This window comes from Lissotriton helveticus, chromosome 5_1 (genome assembly GCF_964261635.1).
Source record: "Lissotriton helveticus chromosome 5_1, aLisHel1.1, whole genome shotgun sequence".
NCBI classification, from domain to species: domain Eukaryota; kingdom Metazoa; phylum Chordata; class Amphibia; order Caudata; family Salamandridae; genus Lissotriton; species Lissotriton helveticus.
This window is the reverse complement of record NC_136065.1, coordinates 593364207-593379947: the sequence shown is the minus strand read 5'-3', so window position 1 is coordinate 593379947 and position 15741 is coordinate 593364207. Positions and strand designations below refer to the sequence as shown.

Genomic DNA, 15741 nt, shown 5'->3' with positions numbered 1-15741 from the left:
TCAATTCAGAGAACTACCCAGTAAGTCTTTCTCTACATTTGAATACCTTACTTTTGAACTTCTCGGTCAGCACAGCTCCCCCATGAGGATGTACGCCATTTATCATCCACCAGGTGACTGCTCCACCTTCAATGAGGACTTTATCGACTTTGCAAATGACCAATACTCACAAATAGATAGACTGATCTATCTAGGTGCCTTTAATCTACATTGGGGTATCTCAACTGATTCGGACGCCAACCAGCTCTCCTAATTTCTCTCCAGAAAAGACCTTGCGCAGCACAATTCTAAATCAACACATTCCAAGGGCTCTACTCTTGACCTTATCTCCAAAGTTCACCTGATAACAGTAGACGATCCTATAACCAGTAGACTGGCTCTGACCATTTTCTCATTCCCTTCTCACTCCACCTCTCTCATGTTGCTACTCTAGGTCAAACCCAAAGCACCTCTACCTGGTTTCGCAACACAAAAAACATCAATGTTAACACTCTCAGCAATTCAGCTAAAATGGCACTTCCAGACTTCAGCACCAACTCCGACGTTAACGACGTGACTACCTAAAGTCTCACCAACCTTTCTGTCTTGATAGACAATTTTGGTCCACTTCAAAGCAAAAGGAAAAGGCCCATGCCCTCTGCCCCAAGGATCAATAAGTCCCTCTATGATGAAAGAAAACATCTAAGATACCTGGAGAAGAAATGAAGACAGTTACTCTGTACTATTAATCTTTCTAATCTCCGATATGCTAGATCACGCTATCACATACAATTTCTGCGAAAAATTTGAATTGCTTCAGAACCCTCCTTGACTCTGTCAAGAAAACACCGAAGAAACTTTTCAATGTAATCAGAACTACCATCAATACATCCAACATAAAATTTGATGACCCTACCAAGAAAGCAAAAGAATGTCTTCAATTCTTGGATACAAAAGTTAATTCGCTCCTTGACCATACTTCACATCCAATCCCACATGAGGAATGCAAATCCAAAGGTTCCTTGCACAGCTTTGACATCATTACTTTCGACACCATCCTCAAGAACATTTTAAAAACAAAACCCTTGAACCACTCTCTGGACCCTATCCAAGCGACCTCTCAATATACCTTAACACCCACACGCTCCCCTTTTGGCCTTTTCTGATTAACCTCTTTCTCAGATAAGGTTCCTTTCCTGATGTACTCAATATGGGTCAGATTACCCCACTCCTAGAGAAACCATGTGCCTATGTGAACGGCCTTAATACCTACTACCCTATCACCAACCTCCCTTTCCTTAATAAATACACTGAAAGATGTGTAACAGAGCAACTCATCAAACACATCAAGGATAAGAAACTCCTCGATGAACTTCAATCTGGCTTCAATCAAGGCTGCAGCACAGACAGGTCATCGAAGATGCCCTCTGTGTACTTGACTCCGGTAACTCTTACCTCTTGATCCCGGTTGACCTCTCTGCAGCCTTTGGCACTGTAAACCATTACACACTTCTCAACACTCTAAACATCGAATGGGACTTGAAATCGTAGTTCATAAATGGCTTGAATCATACCTCACAGGCAGATCTCAGATCAAAATTAGAACCCCTCAAAATCAAAGGCTGATGATCATGGTGCCCCTCAAGGTTCCATCCTTGCTCCCACGCTATTCAATCTGTACATGGAATCTCTAGGAGAACTACTACTAAAGTCTGGCATCCATTATCACCTCTATGCGAACGATTCGCAACTCTACAACAAGGTGTTTTCTGCACATGACATTTCACTCCACGCCACCAACCCAAACTCTATCAAAGAATGGATGACATCTCACCACCTAAAACTAAATCCTTTAAAAACAGAGTTCCTTCTTATCTCAAACTCCCCACCTTCTGTACAATCTTGGATAGATAATCTGAACATTCTCTAATGCAAACCTACCATAGTTGATAGTGCTAAATCCCTAGGAGTTATCCTGGACAAGAGACTTAACCTTCATTCCTAATTCAACACCATGGCGTAAAATACACGCTACCAACTACGCCTTCTCATGGGTATCTGATGTTTCATTCCCGACCAAGACCTGAAAAACATTGTTCAACCTTTGGTACTCTCCAGACTAGACTGTTGTCATTCACTCCCAGCAGGCCTCCCCAAGATCCACCTTTCTCCTTTAAAATCAATTCTTCATTCAGCGGCAAGCTTCGTCTACGGGGACAAAAGAAACAACCATATAACGCCATCCTGATAACTCTTCGATGGCTTCCTATTGATCCCAGGTCAATTTACAAGAATGCTTGTAAAACCCATAAAGCCATTCATACTTCCACCCCTTGCTATCTAGCTAACAAACTCAAAATGTCAGATGGATCCAGACCCTCACGCAATGTTGAAACCCTACTGCTCGAACCTCCGACTTTCAAAAGGGTAAGACTTATGGCGCAATCTTTCTCCGGTAGTGCGACCAGAATCTGGAAGTCACTTCCTCCATACCTCTGCACTACCACCTCTTTCCGCATCTTCAAAAAGAACCTTAAAACCATTCTCTTCCAAAGGCACTGTTACAAATAATTCTCTGACGCTGACTGTTTCACGCTCCTGGAGAACTAGCTCGTCCTTCCACTTCAACTGTGGAATATGTAGATTTGAAATCCTAATCACTCTAACTGTAGTTTGTAATGTGTAATTTTCAGTGAATCTGTATTTTGTAAATATGTAACCATCCCTCTGCATAATTATATTAGTTATACGTCCTTGCACAAGTTATCTGTCTCCAACTTTAGTTTTCAATGTGTCATTTTTATTGTTTCTCTATTTTGTAAATATGTAACCATCACTCGTGCATACGTCTAGTAGTTATACGTCTTGTCACCTCTACCATGTTATCTATAATGTCTGACCTAATGGACTTTGTTCTATTGCAAAGCGCTCCGACACCTCTGGGTAAAGTACATGATTAAAAAAACCAGATACATAAATAAATAAATAAATAAATAAAGTCCCAAGCAAGCCTACTGGCCTCGAATAAGAGACTGGGCCGGAATACTTTCAGAAGCACAAACTACAGTAGCTCAGTAGGTCTTTATTTCAAGGGAAATACTCTGTCGTTCCCTGGTATCTTAGCTAGTGCGAAGAGGAGTGCACTGCGTGCAGAAAAAACCTTTATGCTAGTCAGTTTAGAGGAGAGAGTTTACAGATAATGTGTGCTTATAATGAAGTGGTTATAGTTCAAGAGGATAATATAGGAACGATGTCAGGATGGGAAAGGGGTAGCATTTGATTAGGTAAACAGCGCAAAAATGGCTAAAAACCCTCTATTTTCTGGGTACAACTTCTTCTCTAATACCTTTATTTTTTTTATTTTATATAGCGCAAACACAACCCAAAGGCTTGTATGACGGTACAACGCAGGTAAATACAATGTATGCCTTTGCCACACATTTTTAGCATGCATATTTTTACAACGAATATGCATTTACAACGCATGCCAATACCACACATGGTTTTTAGATTTTAAAACAATATATAGACCTCCTCCCCAACTTACCATAAATGCGTGGTATTGGCATGCGTTGTGAATGCATATCTTCGGTAAAAATACGCATGCTAAAAAATGCGTGGTAAAGGTACAACGAGGTAAAAACCTTGTTGTTAAGGCTGTTTCCCAACCCAAAGGTATCAGAGCGCTTTACATGAGCACCAGGTGTGTTACAGACGGATACATTCATTTTTGTTAGGCAGAGGGAAATTAAATGATTTCCCAAAAATCACACGATGTTGCACGTCCCTGCCGAGACTCAAACCTGGTTCCCCAGCTTCGAGGTCGACCGCTCTAGCCGTTAGGTCACATCCTCTCAAATACACCAAATATCTTGGATTGATAATCACCCAAAATGAGAACACGTTGGGAACATATCCCCAGACTCACTAAAAGAGTTTACTATCAACTCCCCCTATTGAGGAAACCAAAACCCTCCATTCCACCATCAGACTTCAGAGCTGCTGTGCACGTGTTAGTGCTTTCGCATCTGGACGGCCAAAATAGTGTTCTCGCAGCCCTATGTAAATGCACCACTGCACCCCTCAGTGCATATGTTGCAGCGAAGCTACTCACTAAAGCCTAAAAATAACATTACATTACGGTTCTATTAAAACCCCCACTGCAGTCAATAATGCTTGATTAACAAGCAAATTGGACTTGGAATTGTTTTTGAACTCTCACACACAAGAGGGGAGGAATAGTTGCAAGTTATCTAACCACTGGTAACTTCTCAAGGTTGCATTTTGTCTGAACTGAGGTGGTCCAAAAAAAAAAAGCCACACAAAAAAAAACGATGGATTGGAATGCTAATCGAGTGATTAGCAGTGGTTAGCAACCATTCCTCTCATGAGTGTTTCTAGTTTTTGAACTGCAAATAATTTACATACAGTTAGGAACTTAGAAATGTTGAGCCAGTATACAACCAAAGAAAGCTTTTACAGTTACAACTGAAGTCCTAGAGACCCTAAGCCCCCTAGAGCTGGTCATCCACAGAAGGAAAAGACCATGATCGAGGTCAAAAGGGGGTCACGGCCTAAAGTAAAGCGCAATGCAACAGGTAAGTTAAGTCCTTGAACACGTGCCATTATGAGTACAGACAAAGGAATTTCTATGCATCACTGTATTTTAGTAAACAATGGACAGCCTAATGGTCATCTTGCACACAGCAGGTCACATGTTTAACCCCCAGCAGAGCAAACTCCGCCTTTGATCCTCAGTAAGTTCCGTACTGCAGCACTGAAAAATAGCAACAGCAGATGTATACAGAGTTATGGAACAGCACCACTGTAGTACAGAAGCCAAATATAAAACAAGTCAGGGGTGTGGAATTGTAGCAGATGTATACAGAGTTATGGAACAGCACCCCTGTAGTACAGAAGCCAAATATAAAACAAGTCAGGGGTGTGGAATTGTATACAATATATGCATGTCCAAGTAAAGTAATTCTTCATAATTTGTTTTCCCTGTATAAAACCCCACTTGTCCCATATAATGGCATGCAGTAATGTGAAAAAGTATGCCAACATTCTCATTCCAGAGCTCTGATAGTACCCTCTATGGTTATGCCAGGGCTCATTTTACGTTATGTCAGGGTTTAGATTTCATCAGGGATCTGATTATGCCACATTTCTGATTATAACAAGTGCTGAGCATATCAGAGTTGTATTTTTGTCAAATATTTTAGTATTCACTTATCCCATTTACGAATGGCCTCTATTAAGGACAGATTCTCTTTATCCCAGTAGGACTTCGAATACGCGAACACCTTTAATTTGCAGAGTTCTGATTAGAGGAGAGTTTAGTACACACCAGTGTTCTAACTGTACCACTGCTCTTTATTACTTCAGTTTCTGATGAAGTAATAGTGAATCGCTTTGGCAAATGTAAAGCATTCACTTGATTGCACCAATTTTACTGTAAATAAACCCAGATGCCTGTGGTCCTGTGCCGGGGTTGCAAACTGAGGATCAATGAGACAGTTCACAGGCTTACCTTCTCCAGTCAGCACCTACTGTGGTTTTTGTTCACATTACTTCATCTCACTGTGCCTTATTCCCCATGTGAGACATAACCATGAACATACGCCAAGCTACAGATCAATTTCTGGTCTCTATTTTACAAGAAAGTGAACCCTCCTGAGTCTTGCCAAGGTCAAAATGTTATGGGCCAGATAGTCGAGGTGATTTATGCATGTAAGCATGGCTTACAAGTTCAAAAGTGTGTTTTACACCCGTAAAATGATTAATTCGCATGAAGAGGTTGGAGCGAGCAGATCTTCTCAAAAGGCTAAAAGCAAGCAGGAAGCGACAGTTTGAGGGCTAGAATGACATTAGAGCCCTCTCCAACCCAATTTCACTGAGGAAACGTCAGAAATTCCCTCCTGTCGAAATGACAAGCGCTGGAGTAAAACTTTTTGAAGGGTGGGAATGGACCACCCACCGCAAAAAACATAAGGTGAGGGAGAAGGGAAAGGAATTTCCACATGGAGGAATATATTTTCCAACTGGAGAATATATATATTTTTTAAATAACTGATTTTGCACTTGCTCAGCAGGTTTTATAACAGCAAATGCACAAATGTATATTTAATCGTGCCCATACGGAAGTTTCCAGATCTGCTTCTGTAAAGGCTTCTGAGATCTTGCGTCCTACAAATATTAAGTTTTGCAAAGTTGTAGAAACAGTGAGTGCACTTTTGCGACTTTTAACATGGAGACCTCTAATTTATGTGTTCATTTTTACATGGCGCCCATAACACCTTGGGAGCAATGTGCCTGACATCTGCTAGCACAGCCCCCACCCCAACCATGTGACATTCAACCCAGGTGAGACTAACCCATGTCAATGCTGGTTCCAGCAGAACTACGCTGAAATGCATTAGTCACGCATTTAAAACTCCTCTGTGCCCCTCAGAATTGCTTGAGGTTCTCTCCGTGCTGCTGTGTGTTACCAAGTGTTAGCTGTGAGCCTGTAGCTGCTGGGTACACAGGCGACGATACAAAACTATAGCTGGTTCTGACGGGCTATACAAGAAGACCCTACCGGGTCATAAAAAATAGAGGTTGTCATGCATATATTGACAAATTGTCATGACATGTGGTGGTGGCTAGGATTTGGACACTGCCTCTCCCTCCACACTTTATCGATACTTGTCACTGGCTACAGGAATTCACAAACAATTCAGACTCCTTTGGCCTTAGTGCAAATGAGAAGCCTGTACTCTATGCCTGCTGGATGTTACCCTACTGGGATCCTTCATGGAGATTGGCTTCCAGCAGTCAGCTTTGACTGATCCCAGGGTTTCTCGTTTCTCATTGTGCAATTCATCCACTTAATGGGTATCTCCTTCTCTCTCTCCTATTTTACGACAAAGTTTCATGTTTTGTCTTTAATTCGGGGCTTGAGGTTACAACGTGGGGGCAGGCAAAATTCACTTGGAAACTCTGCTTGTTTTGAGCTTGTGGGTCCAGGACGAAGTTGAGCTGAGCCACAGCTAGTCAGATGGCTCGGTCGTGGCTCAAGCCTTCGCTGACTTCCCACCTCCTTGCAGAAGTAAGCTTAATTACAGTAGCTCACTGTAAGTCAGTGCGCAATCAGCCAGTCACTAACAACTCTCAGTGTGCGCAGCATATTCATAAAATCTCAGCCTTATTATGAGCATGACTGGGCAGAAGCTTTTGGGTGGGGCAGAAGTGACGCGGAGGGAAGAGGGCATTATGAAAATCCAATGAAAGGCAGCAGACAGTGGACATCAGTGACCACTTGTTAGTAGAGGGCTCAGAAGGGAGATGGGTTCCATGATAGTGCATGTCTGGGGAAGTGCGTGTCTGGGGAAGTAACACAAACCAATGGGATGGCACACGCTAAGCAGACACCAGATTATTGCGGCTTCGGGGTACAGAGACTGTCCCCAGTGAGAGTGGAAGTTGGTTGTGTTCACTCTGACTTCTCAATGAAGATCTCATGGTGCACTGTGACAGTTGCGTCCAAGGCTGGGCCATGTTCCTACCTTCTACGGCTGTCCCTTCTGCAAAGTCCTCTGGGTGCTCTACAGCAGCTGAATGACGTAATTTTGAGAGTCCGTGGATGCCCCGTACACCAGCAACTCTGAAAAGTCCTCAAGGTGCATTTATGATCCCCAGTCAGAGACAGACTTTATTGTTTTATAAAATGGTGTCATATTTGTTAACAGTACAAAATCATATTAGAAAAGGGAACTAGGTTGTTGACTTCCCATTGCAGGAGTGTGGCAGCATTTTCAAAAGCTTCATATCTCCCAAATAGGGATACTTTATTATATTTGTCCGTTTGCATAGGCTTCAATGGCTTAGTTTAGTTGTGTTAACAACTCACTCGAAGTGTCACACATTTGGCATTGGAATGTCACTCTTATGCACTCAGAAGACGTGGATATGTTATTACACGTAAGCAGTCTGAAAAGCTGGCAGCTATGAACCTCTGATGAGCTAAGGACGTGTCTAACACATCTAACCCCCACCCTCTGAGAAAGTGAAGCACCTTAACAAACCCACAGATGACCACACCTTACATGGCATCAGAAGCATTTATGTTGCCACCCTAATGCTGATGATGTGAAAGTTCTCGCAGAAGCGCCGGTAGCCCTTTTCTTGCAGCAAGTCTGCGAGCAGATTCTTCCAAAAGAGTTTTGTCCACCTCTTTTTTGCAGGCATGCAGGACAGACACCTGAGAAAAGGGAAGTCTTTCTACCTTCCCTGGTGCCCCTACAATGTTGTTTCTGGTTAGGTGGATTGCGGAAGGGTCAGTAATCCCTCAGCAAGAATCATTACTTATTAGGCAGTATTCACAAACTAACAAAAAGCCCTTGCCTCGCTGAAAAAAAATCAGGTATTGCGCTTTGCACCACAGACTTGGAATTTCAAAAGTGTCCCTGTGCAGAAAGATGGGGAGCTGAGCTCCATGTTCAGATGCATTTAAAGGGGACTTGCACACAGGTTCACTGACACTCATGATCTCATTCAAACACCTGTTTCCTAAAGGTATTAATCTTACAAATCATTGGACTGTTTTAAGTACTTCCAATGTTTGCTAGAAATTTGGACTTTGCCTTGCCTTTGTAAGCTCATCTTCATGGCAGCTGCTTGGAAGACCTGTAAGACATTTATCTGTGATCACAGTTTTTCAATAAATATATTTTGCAGACTCATTCAAATCGCAAAGTACTGATGGTTTCTTGAACAGTTAGAAATCTGTATCTGTTCCACCACACATCAAATGCCCCATGCAGCACTTTATCAAAGGATCTCAAACCAGGATACTGATAAAAGCAATAAGCATGCAGTTTCACCCAGAACCAATCAAAGACACAGGAACGTTTTAGGCTGGTGATGGCTGGATATTAACTTGCGAGATTTCATGTAACAAAACACCTGTCTACAATCTTAACAGTGTACTAACAATGCACCGTTGAAGGCTCATTGTCTTTCACAATTGTACTGTCATAACATTAAAAAAATATTTTTCATTAAAAAAATTACAGTTGTAGAAATAAAATACTGGCTCTTTTGAGAGGGCCTAACAAGATTTACCATTAAGCAAATCCTCAATCCCCATGGTTTATGATAAGAGTTTTACCAACAAAGAGTAATAGCAATCCACCTTTAAATGCCTAGCGACAAACATAGAACTTTCACAATAAATACATCAGGCCTACCGACTTTATTATAACTTTTCATAATAAACAAACAGACTACTCATACAACCTTGACCAACACAGTCCTCCTGTATGAGCATGAGAGTTCTCACAAGGAAAAAAATGCAATACGAGCACTCTTTTCACTGGAAGCATACAACTTCTGACCAATCAAGCATAGAGCTACTGGCCAATCAAGTATAGAGCTTCTGACCAATCAAGTATAGAGCTTTTGACCAATCAAGTATAGAGCTTCTGACCAATCAAGTATAGAGCTTCTGGCCAAGCAAGTATAGAGCTTCTGGCAAAGCAAGTATAGAGCTTCTGGCCAAGCAAGTATAGAGCTTCTGGCCAAGCAAGTATAGAGCTTCTGGCCAAGCAAGTATAGAGCTTCTGACCAATCAAGTATAGAGCTTCTGACCAGCACAGTCCTGCTGTATAGAGCACGAGATTTCTCACAAAGAAAAAAATGCAACAAAAGCATTCTTTTCAATGGAAGCATACAACTTCTGACCAATCAAATTATGTACTCAAGACAATCACCATGTAGGAGGAGTCAAAGTCCTTCTCTTAACAATAAGCTCTTTTTCTATTGATCACGAGTAAGATCGAAAAAGCCGCACCTAGAAACCACGACACTGGGGTCTCAAACTCATTTTAGAGCTACCTCTTAAAAAAGTAATATACTGGAATAAAATCTGTGAGCCGTAAACTTTGTTGGGATTTGAACTACAAGCATACTGCAGTGTATCTCATTTCATACTGTGGCAAATTCTTTGGTCATCCAGCTGCAATCTAGCAACAAAGGATCGTGCTTTTTCAGCTGGATTTAACTACCTAAAGGTTTTTTGGAAAACAGTTGCTAAGATTCCAACTTTTCGGTAAAATAAGTAATGCTGAATACACACTACGCTTTTGCATCTCGATTGCACTGCATAAATGATTTTTGGGAGACAGTTGCTTACATAAAAACTTACATCGATACTTTGAACCGCTATTCCACACACACAGCAAACGGACAAAGGTCAGTGATATGAGGAAGCTCAGCCATTGGTGGAAAGCAGTGCAATGAGCAGCAATGATCTTAAACACAATCGCTTACATGCAGAACCAGCAAACGCCAGAATGCTAATTCCAGCATTTTATTGTACCCAGATAGTGGTTATAGAATCACTGGAGACCTGCCAAGCACAGCGCACCTGAATTAAACGTAAGGTGACAGGATGAGAGCGAAAGCAACTCTTTTCAGAGTAGTGCTTTAAGCAGGTTATGTAATCCCTTACCTTATGGCAGTTCTAATAAGTCTTGCGATTGTAAAATAACTGGAGGTTCCTGCCTAACAATCATTTCTGAGGTTGTGTGCTATGTGATCTCTGAGCTAGACAGATCTGCTGTGAGTCGGTCACCAAGAGGGATTCCACTGCTGGCAGTAATTGCCCCCACTTTACGCCCCCATCTCTTTACAGACTTCCAGCCACAGCATGAGGAAGAACTTAGTAAAGGGCGTGAGAATTAAGTGTGGGTACAGTATGAAAAATCGAGTACTCTCAAACACACCTCTAACAATCATCAGATAACATATTTCATCTTCTGCATACTTTCATCCAGCAGATTCTTTATTATTTGAAAGATTACTAAAGCTCACTTTATGAACTTGGATGGTGGGACCCGAGGATGATCCATTAACCCCATCTCTACCACCCAGAGAGCTGATATGAGCAGCCAAACCCAGTGTAAGCGTTCAAATCCAGCGATGGCCCACAAAGAAGACTTGCGAATCTCATCTGGGATTTATGGGGTGCATGAGCCCCTCAAGCTGCCCCCACCGTTCCTACCTATGAAGGAGCCAAAAAGGGCATGCAGGAGCACAGGCGGTCATGCACATGGGCCAGTTGCTGCATTACGAGCCCGTCTTCCGCTTTCATTCGCATCTCCAAGGAAGTTTTAAGCTAGAGAAAGACAAAGAGGAGGGAGACGCCTGTTTAGGTATGTAAAAGACCTACATCTCACACTTGCCAAAGCTCCACAGTAAAACACCCTCAACATGCGCTTCTCCTTCACACCATATAACAACCTATTCACTAGCGCACTAATAAGAAGCACACTGAACCACCTCAACATTCTACTTAGCCACACAGATTGCTAAAGCACAGAATCAGCAGTTCTACACAAACGACACAACAGCTGCTAAGAATCTCAGTGCATGTTTATTAAAGGAACCTGCCTCATTCGACCACTGCCCAAATTAATGAGGTCTTGGTATGACAACCTACCAGCAACCCTGGACCCAACCATGAGATATCTGATCTCATCCCAGTACCCTCCATCGGCTATAACACCACCATCTTCCTTGACAACTTCACCTTCAGAAGTGATGCACTGACTAAGAGCATGAAGATGCCATTCTTGACTCCTGGTCATCTCGAAAATACACGGATCGAGTTCATCTTGGTGCCCGCTCACACCAAGTTAATTGATTTGCACATTAATAAATACTTGACTGACCAACATCACCTGCTACCGCACACTGCATGTCAACTCTCCTGACAGTTGACCATCAACCCTCACCTTCCTTACACTTACTGAGGCCACACAAGCCTATAAAAAACTATTTCTACAAAGATGCTCTTGCACTGACACCCAGATATGACCTAAACAGTTACATAAAGGTGTTTAATGAATTCACTTATATTGGATTTACAGCAATATTTTTATTGGACTTGATGTCACCAAAAGGACATATCAGTGGATCATAAGGTGCTGTGTACAAAGTTGTGTGATTAATGCAGTAGAGTAACTCCTTTCTGGAGATGCTAATCAAAAGGAACCTCAATTCAATATGGATCATTGGATACCTCTTTGTGAAACTGCTATCCTGTTAGGGCTATTAGATCATCAATACCATTCTTGTATGCATTATCTTTTATGTGCACACACACATACAGTTTCACCATTCTGAACAAAATACTTTTCCGTGTGTCTTCAAATTTGTCTTTATAATAATGCAATTCAGTTTTACAGACTCATATGTAAATTATTTAACTGCCTTTCAATCTAGGAAACGAGTTTAAAATCTGAACACATCGAATTCCAATTGTTTTGAACAGTTCAAGGATTTCTCTGAAAAATTACAATTTCCCTTACAAAATATGTGTATTCATATGCGCTGTTCAATGATACACATAATGGGCCTGAATACAACTGGCGGTGCGGCACAGGGTCTGCCCCACCGCCAAAGATGTGGTCGGGCCGTCCCCCAGATTACGAGTGTAAATATGTCTGCCAGGCTTTTGTTTTGACGATCCCATGGCAGTGCCCTGAAAATGGGCATGCCCAAAACAGTTCCTGGACTGTAAAGTCCATCCTGCGCAGGAACTAGTGGGCATGCACACAGAGGGGCACATGTTGTGCCCCCCTGTGTACATCCACATGGCACCGAGGCACAAGGTGGCCCTGTAGGGCCCCCTTTGTTTCCTCTCCGCTGCGGTTTTCATGGCAGTGGAACCGCCATTAAAACCATAGAGAGGAAACTTGTAATATGCTTGGCGGGACCGCGGCTGTCCTGCCAAGTATACTACTGCCTCCTGACCGCCGCAACACCATCAGGGAAAGGCGGTTAACTGGCGGTCCAACAACCCTTACTGTAATAGGGTGGTCTGGAGAACACCACCACTGGGTCCCGCCAGACTAGTAATTAAGCCCTAAATGTTTGTTAAGCTGCATACCAACCAACCTTACTGATATATTGGAGTCACCTTGCATTTTTGGGAAAAAGAAGATTAAACTTGCTAAGAAGTCAGTGCCACTACCATTTGCAGGAATGATGTATTCACAAAACTCCGAAACCCCTCAGTGCTTTGCAATGCCTGCTGGTGCTGAATCTACAAAGAAACACCAGTGCAAGTATATTTCCTGATGAATAGACAGGTTAATAAGGTTAAGCCTAAAAGCAGTGGCCAAAGGTCACCGACTTGTGTCATGTCATTTGTTGCTCACGAGGCAGTCTCAGTAAGACACTGCAGAGCAGATTCCTTTAATATGGGTCACATCTCATGTGAAATGACCATTAGGCTGGAAGTCACAGACTTTAATTGTCAAATGTAATTTTCATTTAAGGCATTTTCTGTCATTTGTTGGTTTCGAAACCTGAAAAATCATACGTCTTTTTAGTCACAATTTGATGGCAACTACAAATTCGCAAATTAAATCAAAGGCAAAAGTTTATTAAACTTAATCTAACTTTCTCCTGTGTTGCTCCCCCTACACCCCCCCCCCCCCCCCGTGCTTTGTTTGGTTAACCAATCCACCTTCGATGGGCTGACAGAAAAAAAAAAACGCTTGCATAATTTTGTAAGCGTATGCATGCCTGCTGAGCTCACCAACACGATGACGCGGACAAACACGTAAGGCATGTTTTCTCTTTTTCAAAAGTCATGCTGTACGCCAAGGCTAGAACAGTTGGCAAAAAAATGTGACGTTGGCTTTCAAAATCTGGTCACCATAATGTGTAGTCTCGTAAACCCAGGATTACAAGTCCCGGAATCGAAGACAATACCGGGAATGGCTGAGCTCCTCTAGTATGGAAGTGGGAAAGTTGAGGGCTCTGGCGTAGGTTGCAAAAATCTCTTGGGCCAAGCCAACCCGGAATCAGCTGTAAATGCCGCTCTGCGTGTGCACTTACTGCAAAGAAGCTCATGGACGCGGTGATGAGCACCATCCAGAACACACCGGTCCGCCGGAAGTAAGCGCTGTCTGACCCGGCCGGCATCCTAGCTGGAGGAAGAAGTGAATAAAATGAAGATGAAACCTTGGAGGTGCCGATGCCCGGAGAAGTTACATACGGTAGTAAGACACGCTCCTAGACACAGACTCAAAAGAGTGAGACTGGTTTGCCGGCCGGGAGATATCCTTGGCTCAGTCGCTATTGGCCGTCCCCCTCCCCACTTTCTGGTTGGCCAGTGGCAGGGTAAACCTCCACTGCTATTGGCTGAGTTCACTTCCGTGTCCTCTCCATTCATTTGCATTGTCGTCGTGTGCATTTGTTCCAGTCGTACAGCTTTAGGCTGTTGGTCCTACGGGTAGTTAAACAGACTGCTGTTTGCTGTTTCAAAGGATGGCGCCTTTCACGATGGGTGGGGGGTGGGGATTTTTATGAAGCCAGGTCTGGTTGCTCCGGGGCTGGAGATAACAGGGTACGGTACAGTGCTTCCGACCGCTCGCTAGGTGGCGCTGCAGCTGCACAATACCCCTTCATTGAACATCTCAGAGAGTTTCAGGAGCCATCCGGTGAACGATGTCACAGTGGCTCTCAAAATTAAACATTGTATTGAAAGTTATATATAGCCTAACTTGCCCCATGAGGAGCCCAGCCCCTCATATTATGCTAATAAGAGTGTCTGTCAGACTGAGCAAATATTTTGCTAATAAGAGTGTCTGTCAGACTGCGCAGAGGTCGCCCTGATGGACACTCTTCATTTTCAGGTCAAGCAGCCAGGCGTTGTACATGCAGTAAACGTGCAGGCACTTGGTTGGCTGAGTTGAGCTTTGCCAGACTGGATTTCATGTGGATTTCATATCACAGTGAGGTCCTCAGCCTGGCAAAGCACTTGACGAACCTCCTCTGCATGGCGAAGGGTCACATCACTGATACACTCGGACCTGGGTGATAATGAAGTGCCCGAGGCCGAGTGACAATCATCACAGACTCAGATGGGGTCAGCAACTCTCACTGACCCCATCCCACTCTGTGGCAAGAAAGGGACTGCTGCCTCCTCATCAGCCAACACAAACAGGTGGCTGCTGCAACCCTCCTGGATCTTCTGAGGCTTCCTTATCCCACCTGAGAATTATTAGTATTATATTTTAATGTTTGGTGCTTGCATTGTTATACTCAATATAGGTACCCCAATAGAGGCTCAGGTAGCATCCTAACCTATCACCTATATTCTGCCTTACATTACATACATAACGGTTCTTAGGGACTGACCTTTTACCTAGATACAACACTGTGCACAGAATGCAGGATTTTTCCTGGTAAAGGTGTCATACATTATGCATGAGGATTCTTGGGAGCTCAGCAGGACTACCATCTCCTGTATAATATCATTTATAAAGTTAATTCCCAATGTCATCCTCAGTCTGACAAGTGGCACAGCAAGGTAGAACCTCTGGGGAGACCTTTGGGTATAAAAAAAACACATCTTGCTGAGACAAAGAAAGGATATCAGGACTTCCTTGCCCACACACACTGATGCGAGACGCTAAGGATCCTGCATGCAGATACTCCAGCTCGCAGTGGTCTAGCATCCCTTGCAGGGTGTCCAACTCGAGACCAAGACAGGGTCCCACAGTCTATCACTTCAGGTAATGGGGCATTTTTATTGTCATGTATTTTGTGTACTTGTCTATATTGATGGTTATAGCAAAATGGTAGGGATCTACCATCCTTTTACTTTCTTAGTTCTTTTAATCATCTATATCTGTTACTGTCTAATGGTTGTTACAGCACACCTATTTTACACTCGAATAACAACTGTTCAATAAATACTTA

The 15741-nt window shown here is 42.9% G+C and overlaps 1 protein-coding gene across 1 annotated transcript in view; it reads right to left on the bottom strand.

Moving 5' to 3' along the window:
• The window catches only part of TMEM254 (transmembrane protein 254), a 72209-nt gene extending 58071 nt beyond the window's left edge, over window positions 1-14138 (bottom strand). The window contains exon 1 of the mRNA XM_078642947.1: window positions 13873-14138. Within this exon, the coding sequence (XP_078499073.1) occupies window positions 13873-13959 (87 nt within the window). The 5' untranslated portion in view covers window positions 13960-14138. The remainder of the gene's footprint in view (window positions 1-13872) is intronic.
• Between the last annotated feature and the right edge of the window lie 1603 nt (window positions 14139-15741).